The sequence below is a fragment of the Dendropsophus ebraccatus genome, chromosome 3 (genome assembly GCF_027789765.1).
Source record: "Dendropsophus ebraccatus isolate aDenEbr1 chromosome 3, aDenEbr1.pat, whole genome shotgun sequence".
Lineage (NCBI taxonomy): Eukaryota > Metazoa > Chordata > Amphibia > Anura > Hylidae > Dendropsophus > Dendropsophus ebraccatus.
The window spans coordinates 72,401,833-72,423,107 of record NC_091456.1 but is presented as its reverse complement, the minus strand read 5'-3'; the positions used below and the strand labels follow the sequence as shown (position 1 = coordinate 72,423,107).

The 21,275-nt window shown below is 40.2% G+C and overlaps 1 protein-coding gene across 1 annotated transcript in view; it reads left to right on the top strand.

Annotated features, from left to right (window-relative positions):
- The window catches only part of TEK (TEK receptor tyrosine kinase), a 96,544-nt gene extending 77,913 nt beyond the window's left edge, over positions 1-18,631 (top strand). Inside the window, exons 13-23 of the mRNA XM_069961986.1 lie at positions 250-546; positions 6,248-6,402; positions 7,291-7,501; positions 7,619-7,729; positions 8,482-8,672; positions 11,140-11,253; positions 13,242-13,312; positions 15,254-15,294; positions 16,908-17,004; positions 17,311-17,410; positions 18,235-18,631. Coding sequence (XP_069818087.1) covers positions 250-546; positions 6,248-6,402; positions 7,291-7,501; positions 7,619-7,729; positions 8,482-8,672; positions 11,140-11,253; positions 13,242-13,312; positions 15,254-15,294; positions 16,908-17,004; positions 17,311-17,410; positions 18,235-18,309 — 1,463 coding nt within the window. The 3' untranslated portion in view covers positions 18,310-18,631. The remainder of the gene's footprint in view (positions 1-249; positions 547-6,247; positions 6,403-7,290; positions 7,502-7,618; positions 7,730-8,481; positions 8,673-11,139; positions 11,254-13,241; positions 13,313-15,253; positions 15,295-16,907; positions 17,005-17,310; positions 17,411-18,234) is intronic.
- The last annotated feature ends 2,644 nt before the right edge of the window (positions 18,632-21,275 follow it).

Below are 21,275 nucleotides of genomic sequence, written 5' to 3'. Positions count from 1 at the left end.
AAACATGGTTCAAAGTGAAACTGGCTCAGTTGCCCCTAGCAACCAATCAGATTCCACCTTTCATTTTCCAAAGAGTCTGTGAGGAATGAAGAATCTGATTGGTTGCTAGGGGCAACTGAGCCAGTTTTACTTTACACCATGTTTAATAAATCTCCCCCTATGTATTTAGTTAAGCACTCCCTTTACGTTTATGGTCATATCTAACAAATTTAGGATATTGTATTTAATGTTTTATTCATCCAATTACAGACGTTCCACCACCACCCGCACACATCAAAGTGCTTAATATCACGGATTCCTCTGTGATTGTCACCTGGGCAATTGAGGAGGGACACTCGATTTCTACTGTTATCATCCGATATAAGATATTTGGAGACACAGAATATAACCATGACATAAAAATCAGAAATATTACAATTACTCAGTATCAGCTGAAGGGACTTGAAGCCAACTCTCCATATCTGATAGAGTTATGCACCGAGAACAATATTGGACAAAGCCTTAATAATCCTGTTCGAGATGTAAAAACCCGTCAGGAAGTTACAGGTAAGGTTTCACATTAGCTTAAAGGCTACTTTGAAAACCTTTTTTTTTTTTTCATTCTTGCTTTATACTCATGGTACAAAACATTTGCTATAAACTTTGAAACACTTTTTTTTTTTTCATTCTTGCTTTATACTTATGGTACAAAACTCCATAGGTCTTTATAAAAAAAATAAAAATAAAAATGTTTTTTTTTTACATCTGCTGATGTCTTTCAATGGGAGAAGTAATTCTCAGACATGTTTCTTATCAGCCTTCCTTTGACCTTGGATGTGGTCATATATCAGCCTAGATGTCGGCTCAGGAGAGAAGGAAAATACCTGATATAAGACCATCAAACCCGATATCAGATGTTAAACTATTACTTCAATAAATTTTACCAATAACAAGAGCTTTAACACACACTTTTTTTTGTAAAGACCTATTAAGAGAAGGTGTTTTGTAACATAATACGTAAAACTACTTCGGCTCTATAGTAAATACAGTGGGGAAAAAAAGTATTTAGTCAGTCACCAATAGTGCAAGTTCCACCACTTAAAAAGATGAGAGGCCTGTAATTGACACCATATGTAGACCTCAACTATGGGAGACAAAATAAGAAAACAAATCCAGAAAATCACATTGTCTGATTTTGTAAGAATTTATTTGCAAATTATGGTGGAAAATAAGTATTTGGTCAGTAACAAAATTTCATCTTAATACTTTGTTTTATATCCTTTGTTGGCAATGACAGAGGTCAAACGTTTTCTGTAAGTTTTCACAAGGTTGGCACACACTGTTATTGGTATGTTGGCCCATTCCTCCATGCAGATCTCCTCTAGAGCAGTGATGTTTTGGGGCTGTCGCTTGGCAACACAGACTTTCAACTCCCTCCAAAGGTTTTCTATAGGGTCAGGGCCGCTTCTGCCATGAGGCGGAATGAGTATTCCGCCTCAGGCGGCACATTCTGGGGTCCCTTTAGGGGCGGCAACTTCTGCCCTGTCATCTGAATCCCGCCGCCCGCTCAGGTGTCCCCCTTTCCGCATCCCTAGAAGCTTCGGCTCTGCAGCTTCTAGGGATGCACTGCCGTCAGACTCGGGGCCCTCGGTGACAGGAGAAGACGCCCCCACTCACACTGTAATCCTCTCCCCTGTACGGCATCCGCTGGGTGATAGGCCCCTCCCCCAGGCCAGGTCACAATGCTGTACAACAGAGAGCGTGTATGGCGCTGTGACCTGGCCTGGGGGAGGGGCCTGTGTGGCGTCTTCTCCTGTCACAGAGGGAAAGGAGAAGCGGTGGATGGTGAGGAGGGGAGCAGGTGGGGGCCCTCAGGTTTTGCCGGGACTGTCCTGATTCTGACGAGACAGCCCCGGCAAAACCATGTCCCGGGAAGCTCCGCCCCCTGCCGCGGGAAGCCCCGCCCCCTGCCGAGCGCGAGTGATGTCATCCATGCAGAGCGGGAGAGGAGTCCCTGGAAGACTAGAGGGTCCATACTGGTGAGGTGAGTATGGCTTTTTTTGTTTTAAATACAGATGAAGGGGCTAGTGGTATGATGATAAAGGCACAGGAGGAGGATGAAGGGAGAAGTAGTATGATGATGAAAGGGCAGAAGGATGAGAGGGGTTATACTATGATGATGAAAGGGCAGAAGGATGAGAGGGGTAGTAGTATGATGATGAAAGGGCAGAAGGATGAGAGGGGTAGTACTATGATGATGGAAGGGCAGGAGGATGAGGGGGGTTATACTATGATGATGAAAGGGCAGAAGGATGAGAGGGGTAGTAGTATGATGATGAAAGGGCAGGAGGAGGATGAAGGGAGAAGTAGTATGATGATGAAAGGGCAGAAGGATGAGAGGGGTAGTAGTATGATGATGAAAGGGCAGAAGGATGAGAGGGGTAGTAGTATGATGATGAAAGGGCAGGAGGATGAGGGGGTAGTAGTATGATGATGGAGGGACAGGAGGATGAGAGGGGTAGTAGTATAATGATGGATGGGCAGGAGGATGAGAGGGGTAGTAGTATGATGATGGAAGGGCAGGAGGATGAGAGGCGTAGTAGTATGATGATGGAGGGACAGGAGGATGAGAGGGGTAGTAGTATAATGATGGATGGGCAGGAGGATGAGAGGGGTGGTAGTATGATGATGGAAGGGCAGGAGGATGAGAGGGGTAGTAGTATGATGATGGAGGGACAGGAGGATGAGAGGGGTAGTAGTATGATGATGGAGGGACAGGAGGATGAGAGGGGTAGTAGTATGATGATGGAGGGACAGGAGGATGAGAGGGGTTGTACTATGAGGATGGAGGAGGAAGGAGGATGAGAGGGGTTGTAGTTTGATGATGGAAGGACAGGAGGATGAGAGGGGTAGTACTATAATGATGGAAGGGCAGGAGGATGAGAGGGGTTGTACTATGAGGATGGAGGAGGAAGGAGGATGAGAGGGGTTGTAGTTTGATGATGGAAGGAAAGGAGGATGAGGGGGGTAGTACTATAATGATGGATGGGCAGGAGGATGAGAGGGGTAGTACTATGATGATGGAAGGGCAGGAGGATGATAAAGTGGGTCGTAGTATGATGATGGAGGGTCTGGAGGATAAAGGTGGGGGTAGTAGTATGATGATAGGGCAGGAGGATGAAGGGGGGAGGAGGATGAAGGGGGAGTAGTATGATGGTGGAGGGGGAAGGAGGATGAAGGGGGGAGTAGTATGATGATATGGGTAAGGTGGTCTCTGAGGCTAACAGTATTATTGAGTGTCTGAAGCTGGCAGTATTAGGCCGTCTGAGGCCTATACTATTTGGGGGTCTCTAACACTTGGCTCCCCATATGTCACCACCATTAAGACTGGCACTTATACATGCTCCTCTGCAGCCGCCGCTGCAGTATCATGTTACTTCTTCGAGCGGAGAGCGGCGGCTGCGGAGGAGCGCACGCTCTCCCATAGACGGGCTATGGGACAGTGAGACAGGCGGGATCCTGCGGCGGAGAGTTCCACCGCGGAATTCCACCTGTTTTACTCAGTGTGAACATACCCTTAGTGTATGCACTTCTGTTATATAGTTCTGTATGCACTGTTGGTATGTAGTTATATATGCAATGTTCACTGCTGGTATATAGTTGTGTTTGCGGGGGAAGGGGCGCAGTTTCAATTTTCGCCTCAGGCAGCATAGAACCTAGAATCGGCCCTGTATAGGGTTGAGATCTGGAGACTGGCTAGGCCACTCCAGGACCTTGAAATGCTTCTTACGAAGCCACTCCTTTGTTGCCCTGGCGGTGTGCTTTGGATCATTGTCATGTTGAAAGACCCAGCCATGTTTCATCTTCAATGCCCTTGCTGATGGAAGGAGGTTTGCACTCAAAATCTCACGATACATGGCCCCATTCATTCTTTCATGTACCCAGATCAGTCGTCCTGGCCCCTTTGCAGAGAAACAGCCCCAAAGCATGATGTTTCCACCCCTATGCTTTACAGTAGGTATGGTGTTTGATGGATGCAACTCAGTATTCTTTTTCCTCCAAACACAACAAGTTGTGTTTCTACCAAACAGTTCTACTTTGGTTTCATCAGACCATAGGACATTCTCCCAATACTCTTCTGGTTGATCCAAATGCTCTCTAGCAAACTTCAGACGGGCCCGGACATGTACTGGCTTAAGCAGTGGGACAAGTGAGTCCCTGGCAGCGTAGTGTGTTACTGATGGTAGGCTTTGTTACATTGGTTCCAGCTCTCTGCAGTTCATTCAATAGGTCCCCCCGCGTGGTTCTGGGATTTTTGCTCACTGTTCTTGTGATCATTTTGACCCCACGGGGTGAGATTTTGCGTGGAGCCCCAGATCGAGGGAGATTATCAGTGGTCTTGTATGTCTTCCATTTTCTAATTATTGCTCCCACAGTTGATTTCTTCACTCCAAGCTGGTTGCCTATTGCAGATTCAGTCTTCCCAGCCTGGTCCAGGGCTACAATTTTGTTTCTGGTGTCCTTTGACACCTCTTTGGTCTTCACCCTAGTGGAGTTTGGAGTCTGACTGTTTGAGGGTGTGCACAGGTGTCTTTTTTATACTGATAACAAGTTTAAACAGGTGCCATTACTACAGGTCATGAGTGGAGGAAAGAGGAGACTCTTAAAGAAGAAGTTACAGGTCTGTGAGAGCCAGAAATCTTGATTGTTTGTAGGTGACCAAATACTTATTTTCCACCATAATTTGCAAATAAATTCTTACAAAATCTGGCAATGTGATTTTTGGGATTTGTTTTTTCATTTTGTCTCTCATAGTTGAGGTCTACCTATGATGTAAATTACAGACGACTCTCATCTTTTTAAGTGGGAGAACTTGCACTATTGGTGACTGACTAAATACTTTTTTCCCCCACTGTATGTCACACGCCCCCCCCCCCCCCCCCCAACCCATTGTGCAGGTTGTAATAAAAAAAATGTGTAGGCATACCTTTCAAAATTGTGTTTATGCAGTAATTTTGTTAAAAATCACATTTTAATGTAGCGGTAACAATGTGAGAGAGAGGTCCTACAGTCCCCACGCCTTAGGACTGCTACAGCTCTCTGTGCTTCTCTTTCTCCTATCTACATCTAGGTTATGCCCCTGGCTGAGATTACACCACACATCCCGATGCAAATATCATGTTACATATTGAAGTTGTGCAGGTGAATTTAGTCAGAAGAATTAAGGCTTCACTATGCCATAACATGTGCGAGATTTGGCTGTAGCTGTGTGGTGTAAGTTAGGGCACAGATACTCTAGGCAACGCCAGTTTGGCACAGGGCTGCAAGTTTAAAGGTTGTTTTTTAGGATAATAACAGCATCACCTGCCGAATGTACCCCAGGACAGATCTTGGATTAAAAGCAGCTATCCCAAGCAGTTTGGGGTGGGCAGATTGTGGGTACAGAGTCACTTTAAAATAACGCATCTCTTATTACAATCTGCACAATGGTACCATGTCCTGAGAATGTTTTGCATCAAATATAATAAAAGTTAGTAGGCCTAGTTATTTTATAGTGACTTGATTTCTTTAGTTTATTATATGTACAGCCTGTTGGTCGAGCAAGTCTATACATTTTTATCTAAAAGGAACCAGTCATGAGAAGAATGCTGTTATAGCTATAAATATCTTCCTATATGCTCCCCAACACTGTTTCAGAGCATATAAGTAAAGGTGATCTATATGTCCCAATATGTAATCATGTGGGTGGTCTGGAGCTCCTAACTAGTAATGGGTGGTGAGAAAGCTTGCAGGAAAGAAAGTAGTGACAGGGCTCGAAGAGCAAAGGGGCAGATGACACCTCCTGCACCTGCTGTTATCTGCCTGGCTGTCCCGCTCCTGCAGCTATAGGCTCCGCTGTCCATGTAGAGGCCTGGGCACTGCTCTAAGAGTATGTAGGTGTGCCCCCCCCCCCAACAGCAGTTACAGCGACACCTATAGCTGCAGGAGCAGAACGGCAGAGACGATAACAGCAGGTACTTATTCATATTGATCTAACACTTTTTCCCACTCCTGCAGCTATAGTATAGGGGGTTGTATATTGTATTTGCGGAGCAGGGGTAGCTTATGTTGCTTTCTTGGCAAGTGAACATACAAGGATGGCTGGGCTGCATTAGATAACAGCAGGTACATATCGTGAGCCACCTGTCATCTTCCTACTAAAATTACAAAACTGCTTTCTGTAAACAACATCTTACTCTCTTTTTTTATCTATTGTGCTGTCTTATAGGGGCTGACTCCAAAGACAGCAATATGCTTCTCATTGCTATCTTAGGTTCTGCTGGCATGACCTGTCTAACCATTTTACTGGCATTTCTTATAATGCTTCAACTGAAACGTGCCAATTTCCAGCACAGAATGGCGCAGGCTTTTCAAAATGGGGTGGTAGGTATATGTTATGTTTATATTATGAATAGAATAATATTATCGTTTTAGAACTGTTTTGCACATTTTGGTACCCTGCTAAATTTTAATGTTACTGAATAACAGCTACTAAGTGACCCCACTTTCAGATAATTTTGGTTACTTTTCAAGCGGCATACCATAAAATAAAACTTTTGACAACTGCAAGTGCAGTCTAGATTTTATGGATCCATACATAAAGCCCCACAGTAATATTCTACTCACACTTTCTAAGCTACTTTTATTCATACCCACTAGTCAAAACTAGTCACAGTAATGTTTGCCACATGGCATTCCTTTTTTCTCTATAGTAGTAGACTTAAAGGAATTCTGCTTGACAGATATCAATAAAGGTATTTAGAACATATAGTTCTGTGTGTATCTGTTTTTATATACATTAAAAAAATATATTTATTTGTAAATAATGTCAAGGAGTTGGGGCCTAATTAATGATTAATAATGATTAATGGCTGATAAAAAGCTTCTACGCTACATGACAGTAACATGGATTATAAATTGGGACAAAATTGAGAATACTATAATTTTATCCCCATATTTTGGTTAAAGGGGAACTATCAGCAGGTTAGACTAATCTAACATGCTGATAGCTCCCTATTGTAAACCGGGCACAAAGCATGGAGGAATGTCTCTTAACTTTATCCTCGGCACTGTTTCCGTACAGTTTTAATGTAATGCTTTGTTTAACAAGGAGCACTGCCCGGCCCTCAAAGGGCCTATATGGCCTGCCCCTGGCCGATCCGCTCCACTAATAATCATTTGAAAGGGCGGATTGGCGCTCTGGGGGCTGGGCAATGCATAGTGCATACTTGTTAACAATAAACCAATCACATCATTGTTATTTTTATTTAGAGGGAGGAGCCAGTTGTACAGTTTAATGCTGGAACACTCAACCATTTAAGGAAAGCAAAAAACAGTCCAGAGCCAGTGGAGTATCCAGTATTGGACTGGCATGATATAAAGTTTCAAGATGTTATTGGTGAAGGGAATTTTGGACAAGTCCTAAAGGCACGGATCAAAAAGGATGGTCTACGAATGGATGCTGCTATTAAGAGGATGAAAGGTATATGTGAATGAAGTGAAATCAATGACAATACATAACTTGTGTATCCATATTTAATATCTAAATTCAGAGCAAAAAAGGAATTCAGTTAAAATGTATATTTTTGTTTGTTATTAGAATATGCATCAAAGGATGATCACAGAGATTTTGCAGGAGAACTTGAAGTCCTTTGTAAACTTGGAAGTCATCCCAATATTATAAATCTCCTGGGAGCCTGTGAACATCGAGGTCAGTATGAATGGATTAATACATCCATAGTTTATGTTTTTCTTCATTTTTAGTACCCAAGCTCTTCTCTGATTCTAACAAACAATCCTCTTAAATCCACTTCAGTACTGATCCGGTCACTTAAAATATCTGATCTTTCTTGAAAATTTTAAAAAGATTTCAGATAAATTTATGAACGTTTTAACGTCCTAAAAAAGTAAAAGGACATTTAACAAATCATACCAAGATAAAGTAAACTTATTGTAGATGTCAATTAATGAACCAATTTATGTGGCATAAATTTCAGCAGAGAATTTCAAACCTAGAAAAATACAAAGTTTTCAAAAGTTTACAAACTATTAGAGCTGAATGTATCACCTAAAGTTTATAACTAATGTAAAGTACAATATGTCATGAAAATACAACCTCAGAATCACTTGGATAAGTAAGAGCATCAGGTCAGGTTTAAAACATGGGGCCCAGTCACTAAAAGGAAACAAAAAGGAGGTTAGCACATACAAACCTGCTATTATGTATATGTATGTGATGTGCGGCAGGTTCCATCGATAGTTGTTTGATTATAATCTGTTCCAGCATTTTTTTAGGTAAAAAAATTACTTAGCTGGGTTAGTATTGGCATGCCCGCCCACAGACATGTTTTGTGCAGCCTACTTATGCAATTTCTTAAAGTAGTGACTTCTTCTTCCCCAGCTCAGATCCCAGGGTTAAATATATTCTGACTGCATCACATTTTCAACTTTTTCTTCTTACAGGTTACCTGTATTTGGCTATAGAATACGCTCCCCATGGCAACCTGTTGGACTTTCTACGGAAAAGCCGAGTTCTGGAAACAGACCCAGCATTTGCCATAGCCAACAGCACAGCATCAACCTTGTCATCACAGCAGCTTCTACAATTTGCAGCAGATGTCGCTCGAGGCATGGATTACCTGAGCCAAAAACAGGTTGATAATTCCAATGCCATAAAATACAAGCGTGTGATTTAAAATGTGTCATTTATGAAACCTGGCTGAATCATAACCTAGTGTGTACTGCAATTATAAATAGCTGTAAAATGGCTTATAAATATGTTGCAACCATATAATTTTAGGAGATAAACTCCTTTACATAATATAGCTTAGCCCCGATTTCAGAAAAACATCACAGATTTACAATTTATAAAGAGATGAAAAGGTGAACACCCTATAAATTACAGGATGGCTATTTGGAGCTGGATGGTAAGAAGTATGGGGATTTTCAATATAAAGTTTTAAGACTTTTAGGTGTTTTTCTGTAAGCAACTCGTCTAATTCCTCTACCTCTTCTCTACAGTATTACATACACTAATCAAAGGAACTTAGAGGAGTGATTCTATCAGTCCCGGCGCCTAGCCAAAAATGACGTTTGAGAGTAGTATGGCAATCTTCTGCCAGAAATGGTTGAGAGCAGCGTACTAAAAGTCCCCATAGATTTTATTCAAAAGTAGTGATGAGCGAATAGTGAAATATTTGAATATTCGATATTCGTACGAATATCTCTCAGATATTCGAACGTTCGATTGAATATTCGATCCCATTAAAGTCTATGGGAACAAGTATTCGATTATTGAAAAACATCTATTCGACCACTTGAAGGTTCACCAAGTCCACAATGACACCTCAGGAAAAGGGAAGGGGGATTTGAACGCTTATCGAATATTTATCGACTATTCGGCGTACTATTAGATAATCGATACTATCGAATACCTTACTAACCGATCAAATATCTATTCGATCGAACAGTATTCACTCATCACTATTCAAAAGTCATCTGAACACACCTGTGTATTGGGAGATCGGGAGATATAACTATCGGCTACAGTGATGGTGTAAGGACACCTTTAACTCCTCTCACAATATTCCTCCCAAGTTCCCTTTGCTCAGCTGAATTTCATTGATATTAAACCGTAGGAAAGATGAACATGTTGATGACACAAGCATTAGACTCATCATAAGCCGTTCATGAATCATGATGTGCATACTCTACATGCTGACTCAATAGGGAAATATAACACACCATACACACATATTATTTTTGTCTTTGGCTCTTTTGCAGTTCATTTTATGCTCCTTGGCAGTTTTTCCAAATCTCAGCATGCTCCTACCATAATAATCTATAGGGGGTAAAAAAAAAAAAAATCTTAAAAACTACCTTGTCTATATGCATATTGGTGTTTTTGAATGGTGTTTTTTCCCCACAATTCTTTAATATTAGAGATGAGCGAACCTGGAGCACGCTCGAGTCTATCCAAACCCGAACTTTCAGCATTTGATTAGCGGTGGCTGCTGAAGTTGGATAAAGCCCTAAGGCTATGTGGAAAACATGGATATAGTCATTGGCTGTATCTATGTTTTCCAGACAAACTTAGAGCTTTATCCAAGCTCAGAAGCCCCAGCTAATCAAATACCGGATCGACTCGAACCCGAACCCGGTTCGCTCATCTCTATTTAATATAAATCCTAAAATCACATGATGAAAGAATCACATGACTTGTAATGAAAAATGCAGGGATACAATGCCAGAAATACAAATGCCTTGCAAAATTTGTCTGAAAAAGTTTGGAATTTTACCTTAGGTGCCGGATGTCTTTTCATTGCTTGAAACTTTGGGGGAGATAAATATCAAAGGGTGTAAAATTTAGACTGGTGAAAGGAAAGAGGAGCTGTGATTGGTTGCTGTGGCAAGTTTGCACCAGTCTAAATTTTACACCCTTTGATAAATTTCCCCCTCTGTGTCTGGTGGAATCCTCACAGTTGAGATCTGCTGAACCGCTGATCTCCGTTTGTTTAAAGGGAAACAAAAAGCACATTTGTACAAACAAACCTACTGTTAAATACCTGTAGCGCTATAGCCTCGGATTCCGTCACCGTTCCTCTTATCTTCCTGCGTTGCCCCATTTTGGAGTATTTTAAGTGAATAAGCTGGTTTGGTGCATTGGGGACGTTTCCGGGCTCCTCAGTGTACCAGCCCACAGTCCTCTTCTAAATATGCATATTCATGATGCATTAGTAGTCCTGTCTCACTGCGTGGATCAGATCTCGCAAGATATGATCCGAGCAGGGAGACGGGACTACTTATGCAAATGGTACATAATATTTTTTGTGCTATGGCTAATAGGAGCAATGAAAGAATATAGTAGACATCTAGCTATTTCCCTACTCTTCCATAAATAGCAGTCAGTCACCTCAAAGCGAGGTGGGGGTCCCTCATAAAATGCATCACATTCTATAGTCCACTTTTAGCTATAAGTCTGCTGTATTTTTTCATTGTGCCCTTTAACCTTATGGCACAATCTTGTGTGTAACTGTAGCTGTAACAGGCTGTCTTTTTATAAGAAAACATATCAGACAGATCCACCTACAATAAGAATCATACACTTTTTTTTTTGTCTAGTTCATACATCGAGACTTGGCAGCCAGAAATATATTGGTTGGCGAAAACTTTATTGCAAAAATTGCAGATTTTGGTTTATCAAGAGGACAAGAGGTTTATGTAAAAAAGACAATGGTAAGTATGTGTTTAAAGCCATACTGTGCAGTGCACATGCATACTTACACAACAGAATATCTTCTAACTGACCCTTTAACTTTTATGGCATGCCAAGAAGATAAATAAGAGCAGATACAAGATTGAAGTTCCTAAGGATGAGCCATTTTCTGATTTCTTCACATGCACCAAGCACTACTTACTGTCTTCCTTTGTGGCTAAGGCTACAATCACAGTTGCCACAGCAAAGTGGCATTTGTTCATAAGCCAGCTAACGGTCTACCTGAAACATTCTGCAGGCCATGCTAGGAAATATTTAGAGTGTGTCTCAAGACACTGGGGCACTAGGTCCTTCTTAGCAGTCGTGACAAGCCACAGCCTATCTGCGGGCCTTATGCCACTCCAGCCTTCAGTTCTCCACCACCTCACCATAGACAAGTCTCTCCAGGCCTCATAAGCATGCCATAAAGCATACAGGTGGCCACTCCCTAATAATATCACAGTAATGAATGGAGTGTGTAGCTATTCCCCATAGTTAGACAACATGCACCCCAAAAAGAATAACCAAGCATACCAAAACAAACTTTATTTTGACTGGAATCCAGACAACTATGGGGGCACCTGTGGGGAGACAACAAAAAGAGCAAATATACTTGATGGGGTAAAACAATTTCAATAAAGGCAATGTGAGGATTGCCTACACATGTTCTCATATTTTCTTACATCCCTTAGGGCATTTACACATGAGCACATTTTGGGCCTATGTGCAGCACTGGGTCTCAACTTTCTCTGAGCTGCAGATATTATGGGGGATGCCAGGCCCTAAAGCTCCCATTACCTTCAGTGGGAGCTTCAGCGCATGACCACATTTCATTTCTTTTCTGAATGGTTCCCTCGACCACTGAACTGAATAGAAATGTGGTTTTTAAAGTTGGAAAAGAAATCATATAGTTATTAACCATGTGAACGTGTTCATAGAGAATTTTCACACAAACTAAAAGAGCTGTAAAAAAAGCATCTTTTTCAAGAGTAACAAGTGACCCGTTTTCATAGTAGTGCTTGTACCTCACTATGCCTCTGACTTATATAAAGTACATACCACACTAACAGAACACAAACTGTGACATTCTCCATGGGGTCTTGTTGATGTAGAGAGGCATTTTATCCTAGAAGACACGATGCCTGTGTGCATGAGCCCTATAGCAGAATCGAATTTTAACAAATTACTAAAGAAGGATACTTTTATTCCCATCTGGGACATTCATCCACAGGAGATAGAGGGCCCCAAGCACAGATATTTATCCTGTGGATTATACATAAATGTCCCAGTCCCAGAAGTGGATATTTTTCCTGTTAAAAAGGAAACACTTTAAATATTTCTTCCTAATGTATACAGTTATTGAACCTTTTTACTTGTATTGTTTTATTTCCATTTTTTATGTCTTTAAAGGGGTATTACCATCTCAAACAACATAGTCATTAATATTATTTATTTATAAAGCGTCCTTAATTCTACAGCGCTATAAAGTGATAGGGGTAACAAGCAGGAACATTACAAGATCAAAATACATTACATGAAGGTAAATGGCAGACTGGTACATAGGGAAAGAGGACCCTTCCCGCGAGGGCTTACAATCGTAAAACCTGTAGGGCTCCAAATTCATTCATTTAGCAAACTTGCCTCCTCTTGATATGGTCTCTCTTTCCATCCCCTTGTTGACAGCTTATTATCTAGGTTTCTGATCATGGCTCTGCTCTAAAAGCAGTGGTCTCTCTGGTATGTATATATAGTTATAAAGGACTTGTAATGTAACCTAGGCAATGAGCTGTCAACAATGGGAGGGAAGAATCAGCATATCAGGAGAAGGAGGCAAGTTTGCTATATGTAATAGCAGAAATATATAGTATATTAGTTGAGATGGGAATCCCCCTTTAAAATAGTTGTTTAAAATAGCTGTATGTGATATAATTTATAATAATATATGTATTGTTTTCATGTATTTTTCCAGGGGAGGCTTCCAGTTCGATGGATGGCAATTGAGTCATTAAACTACAGTGTTTATACATCAAACAGTGATGTGTAAGTATAGTTTTACCTTTTCTGTACATTTGAAAGAATAGTGTACACCACAAAGAAAAGTTCAAACTAGTTGTCAGTAGAGATGAGTGCAACTTGAGCATCTTCGAGTCCGATCATTTGCCATTTGATCACCGGTGGCTGTAGATGTTGGATGCGGCCCTAGGCACAGCAGCTGAGGCTGGACACCGCTGCAGCTGCTGATTGGTTGGGCGGGCCTGCGATGTCACCACCTCAGGACCCAGAAGCAGCCACACATTTTGCAGGTGACATTTTGCAAAAGCAGGTTATAAATAATGAGCAAGGTTATTATTCGGACAGTTGTAATCAATTACAACTGTAATTCTATACAGTGTGTGCCAATATCCTATTAACTTCAATGGAGCGCTTTATTATATTTACAATATGACCAATTTTTTTATTTCAAAATTACAGCCGTATTTTACCTTTATTTTACGATGTGTGAACATAGTCTAAAGTCTATGGAAAAATGTCAATCTAAACCCATATTGGGAAAAAATATATATTTTTATAGAATGTGTTAATAGATGTCTGTTTTTCAAAAGGCTTTAATGTAGCACATTATAAGATTCTAAATATCCGTTTTACATTGTATTTTGCTTTTTTTTTACTCATACTACTGTACATGTAAATACACTAACATGTTTTGAAAGCTAGGCATGTGCAATGAAGAAGGAGTCTATATGTAATAATTCAACAGCACAGTCATACCCCTACTGCAAGGGTAGGGCTGTGGGGCTATATGCCCGCACAGACAGTTAACAGCTGATTCTTTGTAAAAATGCATTAAAAAACTAAATAAAAACGTCTGTTAAATTGGCACAAAAACATCCCAATAGTAAACACATAAAAAAGGTCTGACTCCTACCTAATATAAGCAACTGCCAGTGTGCCCCTACATCCTGACTCACAACTAGAGCAGCTGCAAAGGCCAGTAACTGTGCCAGTTAGCATGAATTCTGTAGTAGATGTAAAGATAAGTTATTTTCGGGGTAGGTCTTTTTTTTCTGAGAAGCACAGTATGCCCCTACACTGTATCCCCACTTTATATGGTACTTAGCTGCTATACTGTATGTCCCACTGTTATCTTACCTCCTTTCCAGCTTGTGTTGAGCAGGTGGGGGCAGAGAATACCAAATCTGGCACTGGTTGGCTAATGCTGAGCCACCCCCAGTGTCAAGGATCTGCTCAGCTGACTGTAACGAGGGATTATTTTTGAAGTAAGGCTTATATTTCAAGCCTACTCCAAAAAATAAAGCCTGCAAAATGAAGGTCTTCTTTTCGGGGTAAGTCTTCTTGTCAGAGAAACTGTGTCTAGGGCGGGACAAATGGGACCACAAAGACTACTGGGAAATGTAGTCTAATAGCAGTGCAGGGGAACAGGAAAAGCAAGATGGAGCATTAGAGGAGGGGACTACCGTAAATCAACAAAAAGAGTGCCGAGATACATAGGTATGAACCTTGCATTGTTTAAGAGTTGTTGTTTTTTTTAACAAGGCAACCTGAAGTTCCCTTTTAAAATCAACTTTTTAGAACCCTATTCTAATGGGTTAAATGGATTCAAGTTAGTTCCAACCCTGTAGCTTAAGAACAGCTTTATGTTACACACCTGCAATTTGTGGTAGTGTTCACACTACCAATTTGTTTGGGGTGTGTTCACACAACCATATTTTTATATGATTTATTTTTAAGCTATAGCTGCACAATGTCAGGGAGGTAAGACGTTTTTTGTTCCTTGGAGCACCTCTTAAAATATATATATATATATATATATATATATATATATATATATATATATATATATACTGTTTGTCCATAAATACCGCTCTATGTTACAGCAGGCATACATACCATGGTCTTTCAGTAAGTTTTTATTCCCTTTGCTAAATACAAGCCAATAACTTTTCCTGGGTTTTATTTTAGGTGGTCCTTTGGTGTTTTGCTATGGGAAATTGTCAGTTTGGGTAAGGATGTGGTTTTTCTTACTTCATACTCCTGTTATATTAATATATTCTACTGAAGTTCTACTAAACCTTTCCTCGGCTACATTCTCACGTTCCAAGCACAGTCCGTATATGAGGACGATGTGCTATGGACCAGCCTTAAAAAGTTTTGGAGCTCATGGCATCATAATGATATGATGCCGGGAGTTCAGAAGTCCGGTCCGTAGCACATCATCTGTATATACAGACTGCGCGGAACATACAAATAAGGCCATACTCAAGGCAACTATGAGCACATTCGTCTGTGTAGAAGTGTTTTATATGTAAATATACAATACACAATTTGTGTGTCATTATGTGAGCATGCATCAATACATACTGTGCTCATCAGAGATTTCAGTATTTATACCAGGGATTTATTCTTGTAACACATACAGATATTCAGACCTTGAGATTGGTGCACTGACTTTTTCAAGTAAGGGTTTTTTTACATAGAAAAATTACCAGCTGAACAACAAAAGATCCAGCAACCAGCTGACAAAAAAGTGAACATTCAGTTGTTGGCTAATTACTAGAACAGTCTGACCCTAAAAATCAGAGGTCCACCACACATCTTCCATGTACACAGGGTATAGGCAGCTTACAATAATGTAAGCAAAGGTGCTTGCTGCACAATCACTGAGGTGTGTAGAAGGCCCATTAAGTGAGCATTGGCACTCGTACTGGGCATAGGGCTGCCCTATAGAAGAACTTTTAGGTTATTGTTGACAACAAATGGTTTATCAATAGCCGCCTATAAAGTGTAGGCCTCTGCTCTGTTTTACTTCCCCATGGGTACATTAAAACCTGTCCATGACTCAATCTCTACTAGCTGTCAGTGTTCTCTTAATATTTTATTACAGAATTAGCTGAAAGTCCACACCTGTAATTTGCAGCCCTCAATTATGGACATTATAGGACTTGATAAAGTCAATGGGGAAATGCACATGATCATAGATGCCATGGTCCATGCATTTGCCTGGAGCCCAGACTGCAGAAAAAAAACAGGACCTGCCAATATACAGTCCAGATTCTGGTCTAGATTCCCTAGAAGTGCAAGGTCCATTATTGCGGGTTTCACATCATCCGTGGGCCACCCACAGTCACAGAGGCATACACGAATGTGTGCAGGACGGCATTAATTTGCCACTTATCGTTTTTTTTTACACATTGATATCTATGTGAGCGGTCCTTAGCACCAAACTAGCGACCAATCACTAGTCTGAGGGGGAATCCTCAGAAAAGGACATTTATTTAAGTTTGGTGTGTTTTGCACTGGAGCTATAAGGATTTATGTAGAGGCACAATGCCTCTACATAATCCTGTGTGCACTGGAGCCCGTTCGTGCAAATCAAGTGAAAACTATGGTGAAAACACTGTTTGCGAATATTTTTATGACCATCAGGCCTACCTGCGCCTTAAAAAGGCCTTTAAGCCAGATAATATTTGTCCCCCAATATGTATAGCTTCATGGGCATTTTTCCAGTGATTGGTTCCCTTTAATTTCAACGCAACTTCAAGAATGTAATTTGGCCACTAAAGCTCACTGACCTCAAATTAGTGATGACTAATGTGTAATGTTATTTTACTTCAAGGTGGAACTCCATATTGTGGTATGACTTGTGCAGAACTCTATGAGAAGCTACCACAAGGGTACAGACTTGAGAAACCACTAAACTGCGATGATGAAGTGTAAGAAAGTCATACTATTCTCTACTCTCTGTACTTTTCCAACAAATTAAGAACTCTGGAAGTATTTGTTACTGTGTTGGCCTTCTGCATTAAACGTGGTTCCATACATTGTGTTTCCAGCAGACATTTGATAACTTTTAGCTTTTAACTATTCATTTTCATTTTTCTAGTCCAGAAATTTTCTTGACCCCGAAATAGCACTGGCCTGGGGTCCCTCATTGATAAAATATGTGCTTTAGGTAACTTACAATATCATAAGCACCTATGTTACCTGGCTGCAATAACAATATGTTTATTGAATTGAAGGTATGACCTTATGCGACAGTGCTGGCGTGAAAAACCATATGAGCGACCATCATTTGGGAAAATACTTGTCTCTTTGACACGGATGCTTGAGGAAAGGAAGGTGAGAATTGTAAAACTGATTTTGGATGAGTAGTAGCCTTTGTATAACTATATGCTCTTATTTAACTATAATTATTATATGTTACTCTACCCTTCCAACAACTACCTAATATATGTCAGCAGCTTACTTGGCCATAATAAATAATAAAATAAAATAACATACACAGTAAGCAGGTACACACTGCAACATAAGGTTATTTCTGAGCTTAGCAACATCCCTATTACTACTATACTGGAAAACAAACAATTTAATTTCCTTCCTCAGACACAGGCAATTCCTAGTGCCAGTCTAGGTATGCCAAGCCACTGTGCCAGGTGTGCAGCCCTGCAGTTCCTGATGAAACCATTGGTGGCAGTAGAGGGGCCGTGTTGCCCCTTACAGCTGCCACAAAAAAGGATGGGTGAAAAAGACAAGGTTTAATTAAGTTATTTTACAAAGTTATATAAAATTATCAAACAATAACAATATTTTTTTTCCCCGAGACAGGAACTGCCCAGAGCAGGAAAGGTTTTGTATGAGGATTTGGTGCAGCTCTGGACAATTACTGTCTCTGACAGAGATGTCAGCAGAGAGCACTGTGGCAGACTGAAACAAAACATTTCCTGCAGGGCATACAGCAGCTGATAAGTAGTGGAAGACTTGAGATTTTTAAATAGAAGTAAATTACAAATCTTCCTGGAACTTCCTGAAACCAGCTGATTTGAGAATTTTCTTTCACATTTTTGCTAGATAACCCATTTAATAGGCTTGGAGAATACCCATACAGAAACAGATAACCTATAAAATATGGTATGGTCATGATCAGTTCTTGTTTTTTTTTTTAGACCTACGTGAATACAACACTTTATGAGAAGTTTGCATATGCTGGCATTGACTGCTCGGCTGAAGAAGCTGCATGAAAGCCTGTGCATTAGGATAAGAGGTCTTGGGTGTGCAATATGATGTCTGTGTAAGAATGTCTATAATCTGTATAGTAGGTTTCATCCAGAGCTACAAATGTAAATGTTTATAGAACTATGTAAATAGAATTTTTAGTTTTTCCTGTTGATTTCTCCCATTGTTGTATGACAGACTTATTGAGTTACTTTTTTCAGTTGCTAATGAACTGTAAACTATTCCTGAGTATTAACCAACAATGAAATCTCCATTGTATATATAATGTTGTGGTTGTTAGTATTGTAACCTCTGATTGCTCAGCATAATAAACCATTATGAAAACTACTCTATACAAGGTGAAAGGATATATTATGCCGGTTGACATATGTGAACTGATGTACTGGGTATGGATGGTGTTTCTGTTGTGACTGAACTTAGTATGTTAGAATAAAGTATAATGTAACCAAATGATGCCATTACCAGTTCCAACAATAAGCCAGGTTTGGCACATTTCCTGCAATGTATTCTGTCCTTCACTGTTGCGCTGACAGACCGGCCCTACTGATCGGCTTCCATACCTAGCAGACTAGTCCTGCGACCTCTATCAACCAACCAGGAATGGAATGCAAAAATAGACATACGGTTATATCCAAGTTATATCAGGAAGAGGTTCAAAAAGGGATTTATAATGTGAAGAAAATATAAAGATGAATAGTGCCACCTAGTTCCCACATCTCATGGATTTTTAATTAAAGACGATGACAATTTTAGAAAAATTTTTTTACCTACTCGTGATTAGAGATGATCGAACATCGGAAAATGTCAGGTTCAATTGAACTCGAACCTTCAGCATTTGATTCCTGATGCCTTCCCATTCCGTGGGAAAGAGACAGCCCGAGTACCACCTGGAAAACAGGGATACAGCCTAGGAACAGGAAGACATTGGGAACCAAATGTTGAAGGTTCGAGTTGAATCTGACATTTCCTGATGTTTGATCATCTCTACTCGTGATACATATGTGTTACAGTAAACAAATCAGCAATTCACTAGTACTGACTGCCTAGGGGGTTTTGTTTCTTAATCTATTTCCTTTTTTTTATTTGTGCTTACCAATATTGGGGTGGATATCAATAAATGTATACACAAAAATGGCCACAAACTTGTGTATGCTATGTTTATGGTTGTTTGTTCGGTCATTAACATTTAACCCCCAAAAACTATTTGTCAAAATCATAGTTAGGCTATGTTCACACATAATATATTTGTTCAGTAATTTGGTCAGTATTTTGCAACCAAAATCAGGAGTGGATTGAAAACACTGAAAGGCTATGTTTACACACTGTTGAAATTGAGTAGATGGCCGTCATTTAATGGCAAATAACGGCCATTATTTCAAATAACAGCAATTTTTTTTTGCTATTAACCCTTAGAGGACCAGACCAATTAGCATTTTTGCACTTCCGTTTTTTCCCTCCTTAAAAGGCCATAGCACTTGCATTTTTTCACCTAGAAACCCACTAATTGTACTTTGCAATGACAGGCTGAATTTTTGCATAAATTACACTGCATAACCAGGAAAAAATTCAATGTGTGGTGAAATAAAAAAAAAAACAACATTTTTTATTTTGGGGGCATTTGTTTTTACGCCATTCACCCTGGGATAAAAGTGACTTGTTATATATGTTCCTCCGATATGTAACATGTTTAACTTTAAACTATTTTATGTGATGGCCTGTAAAAAAATCAAATATATGTTCCTTAAAATCGCTCTTTTACCATGCTTATAGCACTTTTATGCTTTGGTCTATGGGACTGTGTGAGGTGTCATGTTTTGCGCCATCATGTGTTCTTTCTAAAGGTACCTTGATTGCGCATGTGCAACTTTTTGATCGCTTTTTATTACAATTTTTCTGGTTTTGATGCAACAAAAAATGCACAATTTGGCACTTTGGGATTTTTTTGCACTTACGCCATTTACCGTGCGAGATCAGAAATGTGATAAATTAATAGTTCGGATGACTACGCACGCGGCGATACCAAACATGTTTATTTATTTATTTTTATAACGTGAAAATTCAAACTTTTATTAGGGGAGGGTTTTCTTTTTATTAATAAACACCTTTTTTTTTGTTTACACTTATACTAGAAGCCACCCTGGGGGTATATGCAGACTGATCTCTCATTGAGATCTATGCAGTATAGTTATATGCGATAGGCACTGGACTGCTTTCGGCTGATGCAGCAGAAAGCAATAAAGTGCCGAGCCGGGATCAGCGCCATTACGGCACAGACCCTGGCTGGTGCCGAATGTAAGGATCGCCCCTCCGTGACTATGTCATGGGGGGCGATCCAACCCACTAGACACCAGGAAAGGGCTGCAATGAAGTCTTCAGATGCAGCTGTCAACTTTGACAGCTGCATCTGAATACCTAATAAGGGCGCTGCGATCGGTCCGTGCCCGCTAATAGCCGCGGTCCCGGGCTACATGCAGCACCTGGGCCCGCTGCATGGCCCTGCTCTGAACTCCCCTAGGCGACCGCTGTATGTACAGATACGCCCAGGGTCATCTAGAGGTTAATTTATTTTCTACAGAATTTACAGTATAAACAAAGTGAAGTGATTTGTTAGCTGTCTGCCTTTAAACTTCTCCCAGTTTTCCTAGACTAGATCAAGCTTTTTGGAAAAGAGGGGGTTGCAATTTTTTTGCACTTAAGCTGTTTACCATGTGTGATCTAGAATGTGATAATTGATTAGTTCAGTACATTCTGGTAAAGGAGAGGAGTGGGATTTAAACTTTTATCATGGGATAGATTTGTTTATGTATAAAAAAAAAAAAAAAAACTTTATTTTAATTACAATATTTTATAGTCCCCTTTGGGAACTTTTATGAACAACACCATAATTGCTTATAGTACTAATTGCTTATAGCTTCTGTACTCAATTGCTACAGTCCTGTAGCAATCACCAAGCCAGGACAGTATCAGAGCG